This window comes from Carassius carassius, chromosome 19, assembly GCF_963082965.1.
Source record: "Carassius carassius chromosome 19, fCarCar2.1, whole genome shotgun sequence".
In the NCBI taxonomy this organism is placed as follows: Eukaryota; Metazoa; Chordata; class Actinopteri; order Cypriniformes; family Cyprinidae; genus Carassius; species Carassius carassius.
The window spans coordinates 16,464,061-16,486,789 of NC_081773.1; the positions used below are offsets into that span (position 1 = coordinate 16,464,061).

At 47.3% G+C, this 22,729-nt stretch overlaps 1 protein-coding gene across 1 annotated transcript in view; it reads left to right on the forward strand.

Annotated features, from left to right (window-relative positions):
• Nucleotides 1-6,211: 6,211 nt before the first annotated feature.
• The window catches only part of col6a3 (collagen, type VI, alpha 3), a 44,702-nt gene continuing 28,184 nt past the window's right edge, over nt 6,212-22,729 (forward strand). Inside the window, exons 1-19 of the mRNA XM_059500790.1 lie at nt 6,212-6,794; nt 7,069-7,668; nt 7,895-8,494; nt 8,650-9,246; nt 9,728-10,318; nt 10,592-11,191; nt 11,417-12,016; nt 12,172-12,768; nt 13,251-13,844; nt 14,119-14,718; nt 14,946-15,545; nt 15,701-16,297; nt 16,779-17,369; nt 17,628-18,227; nt 18,453-19,052; nt 19,208-19,804; nt 20,287-20,877; nt 21,151-21,750; nt 21,978-22,577. Of these exons, the coding sequence (XP_059356773.1) occupies nt 6,212-6,794; nt 7,069-7,668; nt 7,895-8,494; nt 8,650-9,246; nt 9,728-10,318; nt 10,592-11,191; nt 11,417-12,016; nt 12,172-12,768; nt 13,251-13,844; nt 14,119-14,718; nt 14,946-15,545; nt 15,701-16,297; nt 16,779-17,369; nt 17,628-18,227; nt 18,453-19,052; nt 19,208-19,804; nt 20,287-20,877; nt 21,151-21,750; nt 21,978-22,577 (11,338 nt within the window). The remainder of the gene's footprint in view (nt 6,795-7,068; nt 7,669-7,894; nt 8,495-8,649; nt 9,247-9,727; nt 10,319-10,591; nt 11,192-11,416; nt 12,017-12,171; nt 12,769-13,250; nt 13,845-14,118; nt 14,719-14,945; nt 15,546-15,700; nt 16,298-16,778; nt 17,370-17,627; nt 18,228-18,452; nt 19,053-19,207; nt 19,805-20,286; nt 20,878-21,150; nt 21,751-21,977; nt 22,578-22,729) is intronic.

Sequence of the window (22,729 nt, forward strand, 5' to 3'; positions counted from 1 at the left end):
ATGGTTCGGATGGCACTAGGAGCTCTTTCCCTGCGATGCGCGACTTTGTTGAAAGGATGGTGGGGAGACTTAATGTGTCTGAGAACAGAGACCGCGTGTCCGTGGTCCAATACAGCAGAGATCCAGAGGCCCATTTCTACCTTAACACATACTCAAGAAAGGAGGACATTCTTGACACAGTCAGGGGTCTGAGGCACAAAGGAGGGAGACCCCTCAACACAGGGGCAGCTTTGCAGTACGTGAGGGACAATATATTCACTGCCTCCTCTGGAAGCAGACGTGTAGAAGAAGGTGTGCCCCAGTTACTGATTCTGCTGAGTGGTGGAAGGTCATTTGATAATGTTGATAGACCGGCGTCATCCCTGAAGGAGCTGGGAGTGCTTATCTTTGGGATAGGGTCAAGGAGCTCAGACAGCAGCGAACTCCAGAGGATCTCCCATGAGCCTAGTTATGCACTCTCAGTAAGTGATTTTGCTGACCTTCCAAGTGTCCAACAGCAGCTGTTCAGCAACATTGACGCAGTGTTTGTAGAGGTCACGTCTACCACTACCACGACGATAGGTAAGAAAGAAATAAACATGCTTCTTCTACTTCCTCACAGCTTTTAATGTTGTAGTGAGCTGTGCTTTACCTGTAGTTCTAGTTAGTTAGAGAAGGAAAATGATTTCTTCCTGAGTCGTAAATCTTTGCGGGAGGTGAGATGATATGGAAAAAACACAGAAAGCACGATTACTTGCAAAGCATCAACTATGTAATGCAATATGCTGTTTTCCCCTATTCCGTTATTTTTTTCCTTACAATGTCCCCCATCTTACGTGTGACTGTTATTTCTTAGCTGAGGGCCGTAGGCAGAGGAGAGATGTTGTCTTCCTGCTGGATGGATCGGATGGCACTAGGAATGGGTTCCCAGCAATGAAAGAGTTTGTGCAAAGAATGGTGGAGAGATTGGATATAGATGAGAACAGAGACCGCGTTTCTGTGGTCCAGTACAGTGGAGACACAGAGGTCCATTTCTATCTTAACACGTACACGACAAAGGAAGACATTCTTGACAGTGTCAGAGGACTGAGGCACAAAGGAGGCAGACCCCTCTACACGGGGGCTAGTCTCCAGTACGTCAGAGACAATGTCTTTACTGCCACCTCTGGCAGCAGGCGACTGGATGGTGTGCCGCAGATACTGGTTTTGCTTAGTGGGGGAAGGTCATCTGACAGTGTTGATGCAGCAGCCTCCTCTCTGAAAGAGCTTGGAGTTTTGACCTTTGGAATAGGATCGAGGGGCTCTGATAGCAGAGAATTGCAGAGAATTTCATCTGACCCCAATTATGCCCTGACCGTGTCCGACTTCAGTGAGCTTCCAAAAGTCCAAGAGCAGCTGCTGGCCTCTGTCCAGGATGTTGCAATGCCTGTCACTCCAACTTCTCCGACTCTGACTGGTATGTGCATGGCAGAACTTCACAAGAGCTTTCTGACAGGCTGTGCCTTGTTTATTACTCGCAGCTTAGATAGTCAAAGGAGTAGTGAACTAACATGATGTTCTAAAGATGTTTTGAAATGTCCTGGTGTTAATGATGCTGTTTTCTTTTCCTAGCTGATGACGCCATAGCCAGAAAGGACGTAGTGTTCCTGCTGGACGCATCAGATGGCACTAGAAATACTTTCCCAGCGATGCGTGACTTCGTGCAAAGATTAGTGGAGCAATTCAGCATAGATGCAAACAGAGACCGTGTTGCCGTGGTGCAGTACAGTAGAGACGCAGAGGTCAATTTCTATCTGAATACCTACACAACAAAGGGGGAGATCTTGAACTCTGTCAAGGGTCTGAGGCATAGAGGAGGGAGACCCCTCAACACTGGGGCAGCTCTCCAGTACGTGAGGGACAATGTCTTCACCGCCTCTGCGGGGAGTAGAAAGCAAGCGGGTGTCCCTCAGATTCTCATCCTCCTCAGTGGAGGACGGTCAAGTGATAACATAGATACACCTGCCTCCGCCTTGAAACAGGGAGGGATCTTGATTTTTGGTGTCGGCACCAGAAATTCCAGCAGAGAGGTGCAAAGAATTGCCAATGATCCTACATATGCACAGTCCATCAATGAATTCTCTGACCTTCCCAGTGTCCAACAGCAGTTTATCATCTCCCTCAACAATGTGCTTGGTCAAGTCAAGCCGGTGACAACTACTGTGCCGGGTAAGACAGATTCCCGCATGCCTCTAGAAAACAGTACTCTGAGCTCCTCTTTGCAAAGCGTGCAGTTGACCCTGAACATTTTAAGTTAGCACTGCATGTGAGCAGAGCCGTGGGAAATTAGACTAAAAAGCCAAGGGCTTGAACTCTAGACTAGACATTCATAGATTTTAAAGTGTTTGTTCATTCACTCGTTAGCTTGCTTTAGGCAAAGTTTTTGTCTTTTGACCAATATAACCTTTAAATTTAGACCTTATTTCACTGCTTAGCATTCATTAAATTTAGGCAGTTTTACTTTGACCAAAACGAGGTATTATTTTAGCAGATGGGACTAACATTTGGCCATCGGATTGGTTGTAAAATAACTTAAAGGGCGGGAGAGTCTTTTCCCATTTGCTGCTGCCAGCTAGAGCATGCATACACCTACAGAAAATATCAGATGCCAAGTGCTCACGTGACTCTGTGTTCCATTTCATTATCCTTAGCTGAGCGAAAGAGGGATGTGGTGTTCCTGCTGGATGGTTCGGATGGCACTAGGAGCTCTTTCCCTGCGATGCGCGACTTTGTTGAAAGGATGGTGGGGAGACTGAATGTGTCTGAGAACAGAGACCGCGTGTCCGTGGTCCAGTACAGCAGAGATCCAGAGGCCCATTTCTACCTTAACACATACTCAAAAAAGGAGGACATTCTTGACACAGTCAGGGGTCTGAGGCACAAAGGAGGGAGACCCCTCAACACAGGGGCAGCTTTGCAGTACGTGAGGGACAATATATTCACTGCCTCCTCTGGAAGCAGACGTGTAGAAGAAGGTGTGCCCCAGTTACTGATTCTGCTGAGTGGTGGAAGGTCATTTGATAATGTTGATAGACCGGCGTCATCCCTGAAGGAGCTGGGAGTGCTTATCTTTGGGATAGGGTCAAGGAGCTCAGACAGCAGCGAACTCCAGAGGATCTCCCATGAGCCTAGTTATGCACTCTCAGTAAGTGATTTTGCTGACCTTCCAAGTGTCCAACAGCAGCTGTTCAGCAACATTGACGCAGTATTTGTAGAGGTCACGTCTACCACTACCACGACGATAGGTAAGAAAGAAATAAACATGCTTCTTCTACTTCCTCACAGCTTTTAATTTTGTAGTGAGGTGTGCTTTACCTGTAGTTCTAGTTAGTTAGAGAAGGAAAATGATTTCTTCCTGAGTCGTAAATCTTTGCGGGAGGTGAGATGATATGGAAAAAACACAGAAAGCACGATTACTTGCAAAGCATCAACTATGTAATGCAATATGCTGTTTTCCCTATTCCGTTATTTTTTTCCTTACAATGTCCCCCATCTTACGTGTGACTGTTATTTCTTAGCTGAGGGCCGTAGGCAGAGGAGAGATGTTGTCTTCCTGCTGGATGGATCAGATGGCACTAGGAATGGGTTCCCAGCAATGAAAGAGTTTGTGCAAAGAATGGTGGAGAGATTGGACATAGATGAGACCAGAGACCGCGTTTCTGTGGTCCAGTACAGTGGAGACACAGAGGTCCATTTCTATCTTAACACGTACACGACAAAGGAAGACATTCTTGACAGTGTCAGAGGTCTGAGGCACAAAGGAGGCAGACCCCTCTACACGGGGGCCAGTCTCCAGTACGTCAGAGACAATGTCTTTACTGCCACCTCTGGCAGCAGGCAACTGGATGGTGTGCCGCAGATACTGGTTTTGCTTAGTGGGGGAAGGTCATCTGACAGTGTTGATGCAGCAGCCTCCTCTCTGAAAGAGCTTGGAGTTTTGACCTTTGGAATAGGATCGAGGGGCTCTGATAGCAGAGAATTGCAGAGAATTTCATCTGACCCCAATTATGCCCTGACCGTGTCCGACTTCAGTGAGCTTCCAAAAGTCCAAGAGCAGCTGCTGGCCTCTGTCAAGGCTGTTGCAATTCCCATCACTCCAACATCACCAGCTGTCACCGGTATGTGCATGGCAGAACGTCATAGTACACTGTGTCTCGGCTTTCTACTTAATGCCCTCCCTTTTTTCTTTTCCCTTTGTTTTCTTAAAAAATATTTTTTTGAGCATTGGGAATGTTAGCCAGAGCTTGGACAGTTATTGAGGGGGTGAACTGATATGACATTCTGAAGTTTAATGAACGTTATTGATATTTCTTGCCGTTAATGATGCTGTTCCCCCCCCCCCCCCTCCTAGCTGCTTACACCACACCCAGAAGGGACGTAGTCTTTCTTCTGGACGGTTCAGATGGCACTAGGAATTCTTTCCCAGCTATGCGTGACTTTGTGCAAAGAGTAGTGGAGAAATTCAACATAGAGGCCAACAGAGACCGTGTTTCTGTGGTGCAGTACAGTAGAGACGCTGAGGTCCATTTCTATCTGAACAGCTACATGACAAAGGAAGACGTTCTTGACCGTGTCAGAGGCCTGAGACACAAAGGAGGCAGACCCCTCAACATGGGGGCAGCTCTCCAGTACGTCAGAGACAGTGTCTTTACTGCCACCTCTGGCAGCAGGCGGCTGGAGGGTGTGCCGCAGATACTGGTTTTGTTTAGCGGGGGAAGGTCATCTGACAGTGTCGATGCAGCAGCCTCCTCTCTGAAAGAGCATGGCGTTTTGACCTTTGGAATAGGATCGAGGGGCTCTGATAGCAGAGAATTGCAGAGAATTTCATCCGACCCCAATTATGCTCTGACCGTGTCCGACTTCAGTGAGCTTCCAAAAGTCCAAGAGCAGCTGCTGGCCTCTGTCCAGGATGTTGCAATGCCTGTCACTCCAACTTCTCCGACTCTGACCGGTATGTGCATGGCAGAACTTCACTAGAGCTTTCTGACAGGCTGTGCCTTGTTGATTACTCGCAGCTTAGATAGTCAAAGGAGTAGTGAACTAACATGATGTTCTAAAGATGTTTTGAAATGTCCTGGTGTTAATGATGCTGTTTTCTTTTCCTAGCTGATGACGCCATAGCCAGAAAGGACGTAGTGTTCCTGCTGGACGCATCAGATGGCACTAGAAATACTTTCCCAGCGATGCGTGACTTCGTGCAAAGATTAGTGGAGCAATTCAGCATAGATGCAAACAGAGACCGTGTTGCCGTGGTGCAGTACAGTAGAGACGCAGAGGTCAATTTCTATCTGAATACCTACACAACAAAGGGGGAGATCTTGAACTCTGTCAGAGGTCTGAGGCATAGAGGAGGGAGACCCCTCAACACTGGGGCAGCTCTCCAGTACGTGAGGGACAATGTCTTCACCGCCTCTGCGGGGAGTAGAAAGCAAGCGGGTGTCCCTCAGATTCTCATCCTCCTCAGTGGAGGACGGTCAAGTGATAACATAGATACACCTGCCTCCGACTTGAAACAGGGAGGGATCTTGATTTTTGGTTTCGGCACCAGAAATTCCAGCAGAGAGGTGCAGAGAATTGCCAATGATCCTAAATATGCACAGTCCATCAATGAATTCTCTGACCTTCCCAGTGTCCAACAGCAGTTTATCAGCTCCCTCAACAATGTGCTTGGTCAAGTCAAGCCGGTGACAACTACTGTGCCGGGTAAGACAGATTCCCGCATGCCTCTAGAAAACAGTACTCTGAGCTCCTCTTTGCAAAGCGTGCAGTTGACCCTGAACAGTTTAAGTTAGCACTGCATGTGAGCAGAGCCGTGGGAAATTAGCCTAAAAAGCCAAGGGCTTGAACTCTAGACTAGACATTCATAGATTTTAAAGTGTTTGTTCATTCACTCGTTAGCTTGCTTTAGGCAAAGTTTTTGTCTTTTGACCAATATAACCTTTAAATTTAGACCTTATTTCACTGCTTCGCATTCATTAAATTTAGGCAGTTTTACTTTGACCAAAACGAGGTATTATTTTAGCAGATGGGACTAACATTTGGCCATCGGATTGGTTGTAAAATAACTTAAAGGGCGGGAGAGTCTTTTCCCATTTGCTGTTGCCAGCTAGAGCATGCATACACCTACAGAAAATATCAGATGCCAAGCGCTCACGTGACTCTGTGTTCCATTTCATTATCCTTAGCTGAGCGAATGAGGGATGTGGTGTTCCTGCTGGATGGTTCGGATGGCACTAGGAGCTCTTTCCCTGCGATGCGCGACTTTGTTGAAAGGATGGTGGGGAGACTGAATGTGTCTGAGAACAGAGACCGCGTGTCCGTGGTCCAGTACAGCAGAGATCCAGAGGCCCATTTGTACCTTAACACATACTCAAGAAAGGAGGACATTCTTGACACAGTCAGGGGTCTGAGGCACAAAGGAGGGAGACCCCTCAACACAGGGGCAGCTTTGCAGTACGTGAGGGACAATATATTCACTGCCTCCTCTGGAAGCAGACGTGTAGAAGGTGTGCCCCAGTTACTGATTCTGCTGAGTGGTGGAAGGTCATTTGATAATGTTGATACACCGGCCTCATCCCTGAAGGAGCTGGGAGTGCTTATCTTTGGGATAGGGTCAAGGAGCTCAGACAGCAGCGAACTCCAGAGGATCTCCCATGAGCCTAGTTATGCACTCTCAGTAAGTGATTTTGCTGATCTTCCAAGTGTCCAACAGCAGCTGTTCAGCAACATTGACACAATATTTGTAGAGGTCACGTCTACCACTACCACGACGATAGGTAAGAAAGAAATAAACATGCTTCTTCTACTTCCTCACAGCTTTTAATGCTGTAGTGAGGTGTGCTTTACCTGTAGTTCTAGTTAGTTATAGAAGGAAAATGATTTCTTCCTGAGTCGTAAATCTTTGCGGGAGGTGAGATGATATGGAAAAAACACAGAAAGCACGATTACTTGCAAAGCATCAACTATGTAATGCAATATGCTGTTTTCCCCTATTCCGTTATTTTTTTCCTTACAATGTCCCCCATCTTACATGTGACTGTTATTTCTTAGCTGAGGGCCGTAGGCAGAGGAGAGATGTTGTCTTCCTGCTGGATGGATCGGATGGCACTAGGAATGGGTTCCCAGCAATGAAAGAGTTTGTGCAAAGAATGGTGGAGAGATTGGACATAGATGAGAACAGAGACCGCGTTTCTGTGGTCCAGTACAGTGGAGACACAGAGGTCCATTTCTATCTTAACACGTACATGACAAAGGAAGACATTCTTGACAGTGTCAGAGGTCTGAGGCACAAAGGAGGCAGACCCCTCTACACGGGGGCCAGTCTCCAGTACGTCAGAGACAATGTCTTTACTGCCACCTCTGGCAGCAGGCGACTGGATGGTGTGCTGCAGATACTGGTTTTGCTTAGTGGGGGAAGGTCATCTGACAGTGTTGATGCAGCAGCCTCCTCTCTGAAAGAGCTTGGAGTTTTGACCTTTGGAATAGGATCGAGGGGCTCTGATAGCAGAGAATTGCAGAGAATTTCAACTGACCCCAATTATGCCCTGACCGTGTCCGACTTCAGTGAGCTTCCAAAAGTCCAAGAGCAGCTGCTGGCCTCTGTCAAGGCTGTTGCAATTCCCATCACTCCAACATCACCAGCTGTCACCGGTATGTGCATGGCAGAACGTCATAGTACACTGTGTCTCGGCTTTCTACTTAATGCCCTCCCTTTTTTCTTTTCCTTTTGTTTTCTTAAAAAAAATTTTTTTGAGCAGTGGGAATGTTAGCCAGAGCTTGGACTGTTATTGAGGGGGTGAACTGATATGACATTCTGAAGTTTAATGAACGTTATTGATATTTCTTGCCGTTAATGATGCTGTTTCCCCCCTCCTAGCTGCTTACACCACACCCAGAAGGGACGTAGTCTTTCTTCTGGACGGTTCAGATGGCACTAGGAATTCTTTCCCAGCTATGCGTGACTTTGTGCAAAGAGTAGTGGAGAAATTCAACATAGAGGCCAACAGAGACCGTGTTTCTGTGGTGCAGTACAGTAGAGACGCTGAGGTCCATTTCTATCTGAACAGCTACACGACAAAGGAAGACGTTCTTGACCGTGTCAGAGGCCTGAGACACAAAGGAGGCAGACCCCTCAACATGGGGGCAGCTCTCCAGTACGTCAGAGACAGTGTCTTTACTGCCACCTCTGGCAGCAGGCGGCTGGAGGGTGTGCCGCAGATACTGGTTTTGTTTAGCGGGGGAAGGTCATCTGACAGTGTCGATGCAGCAGCCTCCTCTCTGAAAGAGCTTGGCGTTTTGACCTTTGTAATAGGATCGAGGGGCTCCGATAGCAGAGAATTGCAGAGAATTTCATCCGACCCCAATTATGCTCTGACCGTGTCCGACTTCAGTGAGCTTCCAAAAGTCCAAGAGCAGCTGCTGGCCTCTGTCCAGGATGTTGCAATGCCTGTCACTCCAACTTCTCCGACTCTGACCGGTATGTGCATGGCAGAACTTCACAAGAGCTTTCTGACAGGCTGTGCCTTGTTGATTACTCGCAGCTTAGATAGTCAAAGGAGTAGTGAACTAACGTGATGTTCTAAAGATGTTTTGAAATGTCCTGGTGTTAATGATGCTGTTTTGTTTTCCTAGCTGATGACGCCATACCCAGAAAGGACGTAGTGTTCCTGCTGGACGCATCAGATGGCACTAGAAATACTTTCCCAGCGATGCGTGACTTCGTGCAAAGATTAGTGGAGCAATTCAGCATAGATGCAAACAGAGACCGTGTTGCCGTGGTGCAGTACAGTAGAGACGCAGAGGTCAATTTCTATCTGAATACCTACACAACAAAGGGAGAGATCTTGAACTCTGTCAGAGGTCTGAGGCATAGAGGAGGGAGACCCCTCAACACTGGGGCAGCTCTCCAGTACGTGAGGGACAATGTCTTCACCGCCTCTGCGGGGAGTAGAAAGCAAGCGGGTGTCCCTCAGATTCTCATCCTCCTCAGTGGAGGACGGTCAAGCGATAACATAGATACACCTGCCTTCGCCTTGAAACAGGGCGGGATCTTGATTTTTGGTGTCGGCACCAGAAATTCCAGCAGAGAGGTGCAGAGAATTGCCAATGATCCTACCTATGCACAGTCCATCAATGAATTCTCTGACCTTCCCAGTGTCCAACAGCAGTTTATCAGCTCCCTCAACAATGTGCTTGGTCAAGTCAAGCCGGTGACAACTACTGTGCCGGGTAAGACAGATTCCCGCATGCCTCTAGAAAACAGTACTCTGAGCTCCTCTTTGCAAAGCGTGCAGTTGACCCTGAACAGTTTAAGTTAGCACTGCATGTGAGCAGAGCCATGGGAAATTAGACTAAAAAGCCAAGGGCTTGAACTCTAGACTAGACATTCATAGATTTTAAAGTGTTTGTTCATTCACTCGTTAGCTTGCTTTAGGCAAAGTTTTTGTCTTTTGACCAATATAACCTTTAAATTTAGACCTTATTTCACTGCTTCGCATTCATTAAATTTAGGCAGTTTTACTCTGACCAAAACGAGGTATTATTTTAGCAGATGGGACTTACATTTGGCCATCGATTGGTTGTAAAATAACTTAAAGGGCGGGAGAGTCTTTTCCCATTTGCTGTTGCCAGCTAGAGCATGCATACACCTACAGAAAATATCAGATGCCAAGTGCTCACGTGACTCTGTGTTCCATTTCATTATCCTTAGCTGAGCGAAAGAGGGATGTGGTGTTCCTGCTGGATGGTTCGGATGGCACTAGGAGCTCTTTCCCTGCGATGCGCGACTTTGTTGAAAGGATGGTGGGGAGACTGAATGTGTCTGAGAACAGAGACCGCGTGTCCGTGGTCCAGTACAGCAGAGATCCAGAGGCCCATTTCTATCTTAACACATACTCAAGAAAGGAGGACATACTTGACACAGTCAGGGGTCTGAGGCACAAAGGAGGGAGACCCCTCAACACAGGGGCAGCTTTGCAGTACGTGAGGGACAATATATTCACTGCCTCCTCTGGATGCAGACGTGTAGAAGGTGTGCCCCAGTTACTGATTCTGCTGAGTGGTGGAAGGTCATTTGATAATGTTGATAAACCGGCCTCATCCCTGAAGGAGCTGGGAGTGCTTATCTTTGGGATAGGGTCAAGGAGCTCAGACAGCAGCGAACTCCAGAGGATCTCCCATGAGCCTAGTTATGCACTCTCAGTAAGTGATTTTGCTGACCTTCCAAGTGTCCAACAGCAGCTGTTCAGCAACATTGACACAGTATTTGTAGAGGTCATGTCTACCACTACCACGACGATAGGTAAGAAAGAAATAAACATGCTTCTTCTACTTCCTCAAAGCTTTTAATGTTGTAGTGAGGTGTGCTTTACCTGTAGTTCTACTTAGTTAGAGAAGGAAAATGATTTCTTCCTGAGTCTTAAATCTTTGTGGGAGGTGAGTTGATATCAAAAAAACACAGAAAGCACGATTAATTGCAAAGCATCTACTATGTAATGTAATATGCTATTTTCCCCTATTCCGTTATTTTTTTCCTTACAATGTCCCCATCTTACGTGTGACTGTTATTTCTTAGCTGAGGGCCGTAGGCAGAGGAGAGATGTTGTCTTCCTGCTGGATGGATCGGATGGCACTAGGAATGGGTTCCCAGCAATGAAAGAGTTTGTGCAAAGAATGGTGGAGAGATTGAACATAGATGAGAACAGAGACCGCGTTTCTGTGGTCCAGTACAGTGGAGACACAGAGGTCCATTTCTATCTTAACAGCTACACGACAAAGGAAGACATTCTTGACAGTGTCAGAGGTCTGAGGCACAAAGGAGGCAGACCCCTCTACACGGGGGCCAGTCTCCAGTACGTCAGAGACAATGTCTTTACTGCCACCTCTGGCAGCAGGCGACTGGATGGTGTGCCGCAGATACTGGTTTTGCTTAGTGGGGGAAGGTCATCTGACAGTGTTGATGCAGCAGCCTCCTCTCTGAAAGAGCTTGGAGTTTTGACCTTTGGAATAGGATCGAGGGGCTCTGATAGCAGAGAATTGCAGAGAATTTCATCTGACCCCAATTATGCCCTGACCGTGTCCGACTTCAGTGAGCTTCCAACAGTCCAAGAGCAGCTGCTGGCCTCTGTCAAGGCTGTTGCAATTCCCATCACTCCAACATCACCAGCTGTCACCGGTATGTGCATGCAAGAACGCCATAGTACACTGTGTCTCGGCTTTCTACTTAATGCCCTCCCTTTTTTCTTTTCCCTTTGTTTTCTTAAAAAATGTTTTTGTGCAGTGGGAATGTTAGCCAGAGCTTGGACTGTTATTGAGGGGGTGAACTGATATGATATTCTGAAGTTTAACGAACGTTATTGATATTTCTTGCCGTTAATGATGCTGTATCCCCCCCTCCTAGCTGTTTACACCACACCCAGAAGGGACGTAGTCTTTCTTCTGGACGGTTCAGATGGCACTAGGAATTCTTTCCCAGCTATGCGTGACTTCGTGCAAAGAGTAGTGGAGAAATTCAACATAGAGGCCAAGAGAGACCGTGTTTCTGTGGTGCAGTACAGTAGAGACGCTGAGGTCCATTTCTATCTGAACAGCTACACGACAAAGGAAGACGTTCTTGAGCTTGTCAGAGGCCTGAGACACAAAGGAGGCAGACCCCTCAACATGGGGGCAGCTCTCCAGTACGTCAGAGACAGTGTCTTTACTGCCACCTCTGGCAGCAGGCGGCTGGAGGGTGTGCCGCAGATACTGGTTTTGTTTAGCGGGGGAAGGTCATCTGACAGTGTCGATGTAGCAGCCTCCTCTCTGAAAGAGCTTGGCGTTTTGACCTTTGGAATAGGATCGAGGGGCTCTAATAGCAGAGAATTGCAGAGAATTTCATCCAACCCCAATTATGCTCTGACCGTGTCCGACTTCAGTGAGCTTCCAAAAGTCCAAGAGCAGCTGCTGGCCTCTGTCCAGGATGTTGCAATGCCTGTCACTCCAACTTCTCTGACTCTGACCGGTATGTGCATGGCAGAACTTCACAAGAGCTTTCTGACAGGCTGTGCCTTGTTGATTACTCGCAGCTTAGATAGTCAAAGGAGTAGTGAACTAACGTGATGTTCTAAAGATGTTTTGAAATGTCCTGGTGTTAATGATGCTGTTTTGTTTTCCTAGCTGATGACGCCATACCCAGAAAGGACGTAGTGTTCCTGCTGGACGCATCAGATGGCACTAGAAATACTTTCCCAGCGATGCGTGACTTCGTGCAAAGATTAGTGGAGCAATTCAGCATAGATGCAAACAGAGACCGTGTTGCCGTGGTGCAGTACAGTAGAGACGCAGAGGTCAATTTCTATCTGAATACCTACACAACAAAGGGGGAGATCTTGAACTCTGTCAGAGGTCTGAGGCATAGAGGAGGGAGACCCCTCAACACTGGGGCAGCTCTCCAGTACGTGAGGGACAATGTCTTCACCGCCTCTGCGGGGAGTAGAAAGCAAGCGGGTGTCCCTCAGATTCTCATCCTCCTCAGTGGAGGACGGTCAAGTGATAACATAGATACACCTGCCTCCGTCTTGAAACAGGGAGGGATCTTGATTTTTGGTGTCGGCACCAGAAATTCCAGCAGAGAGTTGCAAAGGATTGCCAATGATCCTACATATGCACAGTCCATCAATGAATTCTCTGACCTTCCCAGTGTCCAACAGCAGTTTATCAGCTCCCTCAACAATGTGCTTGGTCAAGTCAAGCCGATGACAACTACTGTGCCGGGTAAGACAGATTCCCGCATGCCTCTAGAAAACAGTACTCTGAGCTCCTCTTTGCAAAGCGTGCAGTTGACCCTGAACAGTTTAAGTTAGCACTGCATGTGAGCAGAGCCGTGGGAAATTAGCCTAAAAAGCCAAGGGCTTGAACTCTAGACTAGACATTCATAGATTTTAAAGTGTTTGTTCATTCACTCGTTAGCTTGCTTTAGGCAAAGTTTTTGTCTTTTGACCAATATAACCTTTAAATTTAGACCTTATTTCACTGCTTCGCATTCATTAAATTTAGGCAGTTTTACTTTGACCAAAACGAGGTATTATTTTAGCAGATGGGACTAACATTTGGCCATCGGATTGGTTGTAAAATAACTTAAAGGGCGGGAGAGTCTTTTCCCATTTGCTGTTGCCAGCTAGAGCATGCATACACCTACAGAAAATATCAGATGCCAAGCGCTCACGTGACTCTGTGTTCCATTTCATTATCCTTAGCTGAGCGAAAGAGGGATGTGGTGTTCCTGCTGGATGGTTCTGATGGCACTAGGAGCTCTTTCCCTGCGATGCGCGACTTTGTTGAAAGGATGGTGGGGAGACTGAATGTGTCTGAGAACAGAGACCGCGTGTCCGTGGTCCAGTACAGCAGAGATCCAGAGGCCCATTTGTACCTTAACACATACTCAAGAAAGGAGGACATTCTTGACACAGTCAGGGGTCTGAGGCACAAAGGAGGGAGACCCCTCAACACAGGGGCAGCTTTGCAGTACGTGAGGGACAATATATTCACTGCCTCCTCTGGAAGCAGACGTGTAGAAGAAGGTGTGCCCCAGTTACTGATTCTGCTGAGTGGTGGAAGGTCATTTGATAATGTTGATACACCGGCCTCATCCCTGAAGGAGCTGGGAGTGCTTATCTTTGGGATAGGGTCAAGGAGCTCAGACAGCAGCGAACTCCAGAGGATCTCCCATGAGCCTAGTTATGCACTCTCAGTAAGTGATTTTGCTGATCTTCCAAGTGTCCAACAGCAGCTGTTCAGCAACATTGACACAATATTTGTAGAGGTCACGTCTACCACTACCACGACGATAGGTAAGAAAGAAATAAACATGCTTCTTCTACTTCCTCACAGCTTTTAATGTTGTAGTGAGGTGTGCTTTACCTGTAGTTCTAGTTAGTTAGAGAAGGAAAATGATTTCTTCCTGAGTCGTAAATCTTTGCGGGAGGTGAGATTATATGGAAAAAACACAGAAAGCACGATTACTTGCAAAGCATCAACTATGTAATGCAATATGCTGTTTTCCCCTATTCCGTTATTTTTTTCCTTACAATGTCCCCCATCTTACATGTGACTGTTATTTCTTAGCTGAGGGCCGTAGGCAGAGGAGAGATGTTGTCTTCCTGCTGGATGGATCGGATGGCACTAGGAATGGGTTCCCAGCAATGAAAGAGTTTGTGCAAAGAATGGTGGAGAGATTGGACATAGATGAGAACAGAGACCGCGTTTCTGTGGTCCAGTACAGTGGAGACACAGAGGTCCATTTCTATCTTAACACGTACATGACAAAGGAAGACATTCTTGACAGTGTCAGAGGTCTGGGGCACAAAGGAGGCAGACCCCTCTACACGGGGGCCAGTCTCCAGTACGTCAGAGACAATGTCTTTACTGCCACCTCTGGCAGCAGGCGACTGGATGGTGTGCCGCAGATACTGGTTTTGCTTAGTGGGGGAAGGTCATCTGACAGTGTTGATGCAGCAGCCTCCTCTCTGAAAGAGCTTGGAGTTTTGACCTTTGGAATAGGATCGAGGGGCTCTGATAGCAGAGAATTGCAGAGAATTTCAACTGACCCCAATTATGCCCTGACCGTGTCCGACTTCAGTGAGCTTCCAAAAGTCCAAGAGCAGCTGCTGGCCTCTGTCAAGGCTGTTGCAATTCCCATCACTCCAACATCACCAGCTGTCACCGGTATGTGCATGGCAGAACGTCATAGTACACTGTGTCTCGGCTTTCTACTTAATGCCCTCCCTTTTTTCTTTTCCTTTTGTTTTCTTAAAAAAAATTTTTTTGAGCAGTGGGAATGTTAGCCAGAGCTTGGACTGTTATTGAGGGGGTGAACTGATATGACATTCTGAAGTTTAATGAACGTTATTGATATTTCTTGCCGTTAATGATGCTGTTTCCCCCCCTCCTAGCTGCTTACACCACACCCAGAAGGGACGTAGTCTTTCTTCTGGACGGTTCAGATGGCACTAGGAATTCTTTCCCAGCTATGCGTGACTTTGTGCAAAGAGTAGTGGAGAAATTCAACATAGAGGCCAACAGAGACCGTGTTTCTGTGGTGCAGTACAGTAGAGACGCTGAGGTCCATTTCTATCTGAACAGCTACACGACAAAGGAAGACGTTCTTGACCGTGTCAGAGGCCTGAGACACAAAGGAGGCAGACCCCTCAACATGGGGGCAGCTCTCCAGTACGTCAGAGACAGTGTCTTTACTGCCACCTCTGGCAGCAGGCGGCTGGAGGGTGTGCCGCAGATACTGGTTTTGTTTAGCGGGGGAAGGTCATCTGACAGTGTCGATGCAGCAGCCTCCTCTCTGAAAGAGCTTGGCGTTTTGACCTTTGGAATAGGATCGAGGGGCTCCGATAGCAGAGAATTGCAGAGAATTTCATCCGACCCCAATTATGCTCTGACCGTGTCCGACTTCAGTGAGCTTCCAAAAGTCCAAGAGCAGCTGCTGGCCTCTGTCCAGGATGTTGCAATGCCTGTCACTCCAACTTCTCCGACTCTGACCGGTATGTGCATGGCAGAACTTCACAAGAGCTTTCTGACAGGCTGTGCCTTGTTGATTACTCGCAGCTTAGATAGTCAAAGGAGTAGTGAACTAACGTGATGTTCTAAAGATGTTTTGAAATGTCCTGGTGTTAATGATGCTGTTTTGTTTTCCTAGCTAATGACGCAATACCCAGAAAGGACGTAGTGTTCCTGCTGGACGCATCAGATGGCACTAGAAATACTTTCCCAGCGATGCGTGACTTCGTGCAAAGATTAGTGGAGCAATTCAGCATAGATGCAAACAGAGACCGTGTTGCCGTGGTGCAGTACAGTAGAGACGCAGAGGTCAATTTCTATCTGAATACCTACACAACAAAGGGAGAGATCTTGAACTCTGTCAGAGGTCTGAGGCATAGAGGAGGGAGACCCCTCAACACTGGGGCAGCTCTCCAGTACGTGAGGGACAATGTCTTCACCGCCTCTGCGGGGAGTAGAAAGCAAGCGGGTGTCCCTCAGATTCTCATCCTCCTCAGTGGAGGACGGTCAAGCGATAACATAGATACACCTGCCTTCGCCTTGAAACAGGGCGGGATCTTGATTTTTGGTGTCGGCACCAGAAATTCCAGCAGAGAGGTGCAGAGAATTGCCAATGATCCTACCTATGCACAGTCCATCAATGAATTCTCTGACCTTCCCAGTGTCCAACAGCAGTTTATCAGCTCCCTCAACAATGTGCTTGGTCAAGTCAAGCCGGTGACAACTACTGTGCCGGGTAAGACAGATTCCCGCATGCCTCTAGAAAACAGTACTCTGAGCTCCTCTTTGCAAAGCGTGCAGTTGACCCTGAACAGTTTAAGTTAGCACTGCATGTGAGCAGAGCCATGGGAAATTAGACTAAAAAGCCAAGGGCTTGAACTCTAGACTAGACATTCATAGATTTTAAAGTGTTTGTTCATTCACTCGTTAGCTTGCTTTAGGCAAAGTTTTTGTCTTTTGACCAATATAACCTTTAAATTTAGACCTTATTTCACTGCTTCGCATTCATTAAATTTAGGCAGTTTTACTCTGACCAAAACGAGGTATTATTTTAGCAGATGGGACTTACATTTGGCCATCGATTGGTTGTAAAATAACTTAAAGGGCGGGAGAGTCTTTTCCCATTTGCTGTTGCCAGCTAGAGCATGCATACACCTACAGAAAATATCAGATGCCAAGTGCTCACGTGACTCTGTGTTCCATTTCATTATCCTTAGCTGAGCGAAAGAGGGATGTGGTGTTCCTGCTGGATGGTTCGGATGGCACTAGGAGCTCTTTCCCTGCGATGCGCGACTTTGTTGAAAGGATGGTGGGGAGACTGAATGTGTCTGAGAACAGAGACCGCGTGTCCGTGGTCCAGTACAGCAGAGATCCAGAGGCCCATTTCTATCTTAACACATACTCAAGAAAGGAGGACATACTTGACACAGTCAGGGGTCTGAGGCACAAAGGAGGGAGACCCCTCAACACAGGGGCAGCTTTGCAGTACGTGAGGGACAATATATTCACTGCCTCCTCTGGATGCAGACGTGTAGAAGGTGTGCCCCAGTTACTGATTCTGCTGAGTGGTGGAAGGTCATTTGATAATGTTGATAAACCGGCCTCATCCCTGAAGGAGCTGGGAGTGCTTATCTTTGGGATAGGGTCAAGGAGCTCAGACAGCAGCGAACTCCAGAGGATCTCCCATGAGCCTAGTTATGCACTCTCAGTAAGTGATTTTGCTGACCTTCCAAGTGTCCAACAGCAGCTGTTCAGCAACATTGACACAGTATTTGTAGAGGTCATGTCTACCACTACCACGACGATAGGTAAGAAAGAAATAAACATGCTTCTTCTACTTCCTCAAAGCTTTTAAAGCTTTACCTGTAGTTCTACTTAGTTAGAGAAGGAAAATGATTTCTTCCTGAGTCTTAAATCTTTGTGGGAGGTGAGTTGATATCAAAAAAACACAGAAAGCACGATTAATTGCAAAGCATCTACTATGTAATGTAATATGCTATTTTCCCCTATTCCGTTATTTTTTTCCTTACAATGTCCCCATCCTACGTGTGACTGTTATTTCTTAGCTGAGGGCCGTAGGCAGAGGAGAGATGTTGTCTTCCTGCTGGATGGATCGGATGGCACTAGGAATGGGTTCCCAGCAATGAAAGAGTTTGTGCAAAGAATGGTGGAGAGATTGAACATAGATGAGAACAGAGACCGCGTTTCTGTGGTCCAGTACAGTGGAGACACAGAGGTCCATTTCTATCTTAACAGCTACACGACAAAGGAAGACATTCTTGACAGTGTCAGAGGTCTGAGGCACAAAGGAGGCAGACCCCTCTACACGGGGGCCAGTCTCCAGTACGTCAGAGACAATGTCTTTACTGCCACCTCTGGCAGCAGGCGACTGGATGGTGTGCCGCAGATACTGGTTTTGCTTAGTGGGGGAAGGTCATCTGACAGTGTTGATGCAGCAGCCTCCTCTCTGAAAGAGCTTGGAGTTTTGACCTTTGGAATAGGATCGAGGGGCTCTGATAGCAGAGAATTGCAGAGAATTTCATCTGACCCCAATTATGCCCTGACCGTGTCCGACTTCAGTGAGCTTCCAAAAGTCCAAGAGCAGCTGCTGGCCTCTGTCAAGGCTGTTGCAATTCCCATCACTCCAACATCACCAGCTGTCACCGGTATGTGCATGGCAGAACGCCATAGTACACTGTGTCTCGGCTTTCTACTTAATGCCCTCCCTTTTTACTTTTCCCTTTGTTTTCTTAAAAAATGTTTTTGTGCAGTGGGAATGTTAGCCAGAGCTTGGACTGTTATTGAGGGGGTGAACTGATATGACATTCTGAAGTTTAACGAACGTTATTGATATTTCTTGCCGTTAATGATGCTGTATCCCCCCCTCCTAGCTGTTTACACCACACCCAGAAGGGACGTAGTCTTTCTTCTGGACGGTTCAGATGGCACTAGGAATTCTTTCCCAGCTATGCGTGACTTCGTGCAAAGAGTAGTGGAGAAATTCAACATAGAGGCCAAGAGAGACCGTGTTTCTGTGGTGCAGTACAGTAGAGACGCTGAGGTCCATTTCTATCTGAACAGCTACACGACAAAGGAAGACGTTCTTGACCGTGTCAGAGGCCTGAGACACAAAGGAGGCAGACCCCTCAACATGGGGGCAGCTCTTCAGTACGTCAGAGACAGTGTCTTTACTGCCACCTCTGGCAGCAGGCGGCTGGAGGGTGTGCCGCAGATACTGGTTTTGTTTAGCGGGGGAAGGTCATCTGACAGTGTCGATGTAGCAGCCTCCTCTCTGAAAGAGCTTGGCGTTTTGACCTTTGGAATAGGATCGAGGGGCTCTGATAGCAGAGAATTGCAGAGAATTTCATCCAACCCCAATTATGCTCTGACCGTGTCCGACTTCAGTGAGCTTCCAAAAGTCCAAGAGCAGCTGCTGGCCTCTGTCCAGGATGTTGCAATGCCTGTCACTCCAACTTCTCCGACTCTGACCGGTATGTGCATGGCAGAACTTCACAAGAGCTTTCTGACAGGCTGTGCCTTGTTGATTACTCGCAGCTTAGATAGTCAAAGGAATAGTGAACTAACGTGATGTTCTAAAGATGTTTTGAAATGTCCTGGTGTTAATGATGCTGTTTTCTTTTCCTAGCTGATGACGCCATACCCAGAAAGGACGTAGTGTTCCTGCTGGACGCATCAGATGGCACTAGAAATACTTTCCCAGTGATGCGTGACTTCGTGCAAAGATTAGTGGAGCAATTCAGCATAGATGCAAACAGAGACCGTGTTGCCGTGGTGCAGTACAGTAGAGACGCAGAGGTCAATTTCTATCTGAATACCTACACAACAAAGGGGGAGATCTTGAACTCTGTCAGAGGTCTGAGGCATAGAGGAGGGAGACCCCTCAACACTGGGGCAGCTCTCCAGTACGTGAGGGACAATGTCTTCACCGCCTCTGCGGGGAGTAGAAAGCAAGCGGGTGTCCCTCAGATTCTCATCCTCCTCAGTGGAGGACGGTCAAGTGATAACATAGATACACCTGCTTCCGCCTTGAAACAGCGAGGGATCTTGATTTTTGGTGTCGGCACCAGAAATTCCAGCAGAGAGGTGCAGAGAATTGCCAATGATCCTACCTATGCACAGTCCATCAATGAATTCTCTGACCTTCCCAGTGTCCAACAGCAGTTTATCAGCTCCCTCAACAATGTGCTTGGTCAAGTCAAGCCGGTGACAACTACTGTGCCGGGTAAGACAGATTCCAGCATGCCTCTAGAAAACAGTACTCTAAACTCCTCTTTGCAAAGCGTGCAGTTGACCCTGAACAGTTTAAGTTAGCACTGCATGTGAGCAGAGCCGTGGGAAATTAGACTAAAAAGCCAAGGGCTTGAACTCTAGACTAGACATTCATAGATTTTAAAGTGTTTGTTCATTCACTCGTTAGCTTGCTTTAGGCAAAGTTTTTGTCTTTTGACCAATATAACCTTTAAATTTAGACCTTATTTCACTGCTTCGCATTCATTAAATTTAGGCAGCTTTACTTTGACCAAAATGAGGTATTATTTTAGCAGATGGGACTAACATTTGGCCATCGGATTGGTTGTAAAATAACTTAAAGGGCGGGAGAGTCTTTTCCCATTTGCTGTAACCAGCTAGAGCATGCATACACCTACAGATAATATCAGATGCCAAGTGCTCACGTGACTCTGTGTTCCATTTCATTATCCTTAGCTGAGCGAAAGAGGGATGTGGTGTTCCTGCTGGATGGTTCGGATGGCACTAGGAGCTCTTTCCCTGCGATGCGCGACTTTGTTGAAAGGATGGTGGGAAGACTGAATGTGTCTGAGAACAGAGACCGCGTGTCCATGGTCCAGTACAGCAGAGATCCAGAGGCCCATTTCTATCTTAACACATACTCAAGAAAGGAGGACATTCTTGACACAGTCAGGGGTCTGAGGCACAAAGGAGGGAGACCCCTCAACACAGGGGCAGCTTTGCTGTACGTGAGGGACAATATATTCACTGCCTCCTTTGGAAGCAGACGTGTAGAAGGTGTGCCCCAGTTACTGATTCTGCTGAGTGGTGGAAGGTCATTTGATAATGTTGATACTCCGGCCTCATCCCTGAAGGAGCTGGGAGTGCTTATCTTTGGGATAGGGTCAAGGAGCTCAGACAGCAGCGAACTCCAGAGGATCTCCCTTGAGCCTAGTTATGCACTCTCAGTAAGTGATTTTGCTGACCTTCCAAGTGTCCAACAGCAGCTGTTCAGCAACATTGACACAGTATTTGTAGATGTCACGTCTACCACTACCACGACGATAGGTAAGAAAGAAATAAACATGCTTCTTCTACTTCCTCACAGCTTTTAATGTTGTAGTGAGGTGTGCTTTACCTGTAGTTCTAGTTAGTTAGAGAAGGAAAATGATTTCTTCCTGAGTCGTAAATCTTTGCGGGAGGTGAGATGATATCAAAAAAACACAGAAAGCACGATTAATTGCAAAGCATCTACTATGTAATGCAATATGCTGTTTTCCCCTATTCCGTTATTTTTTTCCTTACAATGTGCCCATCTTACGTGTGACTGTTATTTCTTAGCTGAGGGCCGTAGGCAGAGGAGAGATGTTGTCTTCGTGCTGGATGGATCGGATGGCACTAGGAATGGGTTCCCAGCAATGAAAGAGTTTGTGCAAAGAATGGTGGAGAGATTGGACATAGATGAGAACAGAGACCACGTTTCTGTGGTCCAGTACAGTGGAGACACAGAGGTCCATTTCTATCTTAACACGTACACGACAAAGGAAGACATTCTTGACAGTGTCAGAGGTCTGAGGCACAAAGGAGGCAGACCCCTCTACACGGGGGCCAGTCTCCAGTACGTCAGAGACAATGTCTTTACTGCCACCTCTGGCAGCAGGCGACTGGACGGTGTGCCGCAGATACTGGTTTTGCTTAGTGGGGGAAGGTCATCTGACAGTGTTGATGCAGCAGCCTCCTCTCTGAAAGAGCTTGGAGTTTTGACCTTTGGAATAGGATCGAGGGGCTCTGATAGCAGAGAATTGCAGAGAATTTCATCTGACCCCAATTATGCCCTGACCGTGTCCGACTTCAGTGAGCTTCCAAATGTCCAAGAGCAGCTGCTGGCCTCTGTCAAGGCTGTTGCAATTCCCATCACTCCAACATCACCAGCTGTCACCGGTATGTGCATGGCAGAACGTCATAGTACACTGTGTCTCTGCTTTCTACTTAATGCCCTCCCTTTTTTCTTTTCCCTTTGTTTTCTTAAAAAAAAATTTTTTGTGCAGTGGGAATGTTACCCAGAGCTTGGACTGTTATTGAGGGGGTGAACTGATATGACATTCTGAAGTATAATGAACGTTATTGATATTTCTTGCCGTTAATTATGCTGTTTCCCCCCCTCCTAGCTGTTTACACCACACCCAGAAGGGACGTAGTCTTTCTTCTGGACGGTTCAGATGGCACGAGGAATTCTTTCCCAGCTATGTGTGACTTCGTGCAAAGAGTAGTGGAGAAATTCAACATAGAGGCCAACAGAGACCGTGTTTCTGTGGTGCAGTACAGTAGAGACGCTGAGGTCCATTTCTATCTGAAGAGCTACACGACAAAGGAAGAAGTTCTTGACCGTGTCAGAGGCCTGAGACACAAAGGAGGCAGACCCCTCAACATGGGGGCAGCTCTCCAGTACGTCAGAGACAGTGTCTTTACTGCCACCTCTGGCAGCAGGCGGCTGGAGGGTGTGCCACAGATACTGGTTTTGTTTAGCGGGGGAAGGTCATCTGACAGTGTTGATGCAGCAGCCTCCTCTCTGAAAGAGCTTGGAGTTTTGACCTTTGGAATAGGATCGAGGGGCTCTGATAGCAGAGAATTGCAGAGAATTTCATCTGACCCCAATTATGCCCTGACCCTGTCCGACTTCAGTGAGCTTCCAAAAGTCCAAGAGCAGCTGCTGGCCTCTGTCAAGGCTGTTGCAATTCCCATCACTCCAACATCACCAGCTGTCACCGGTATGTGCATGGCAGAACGTCATAGTACACTGTGTCTCGGCTTTCTACTTAATGCCCTCCCTTTTTCTTTTCCCTTTGTTTTCTTAAAAAAAAATTTTTTGTGCAGTGGGAATGTTAGCCAGAGCTTGGACTGTTATTGAGGGGGTGAACTG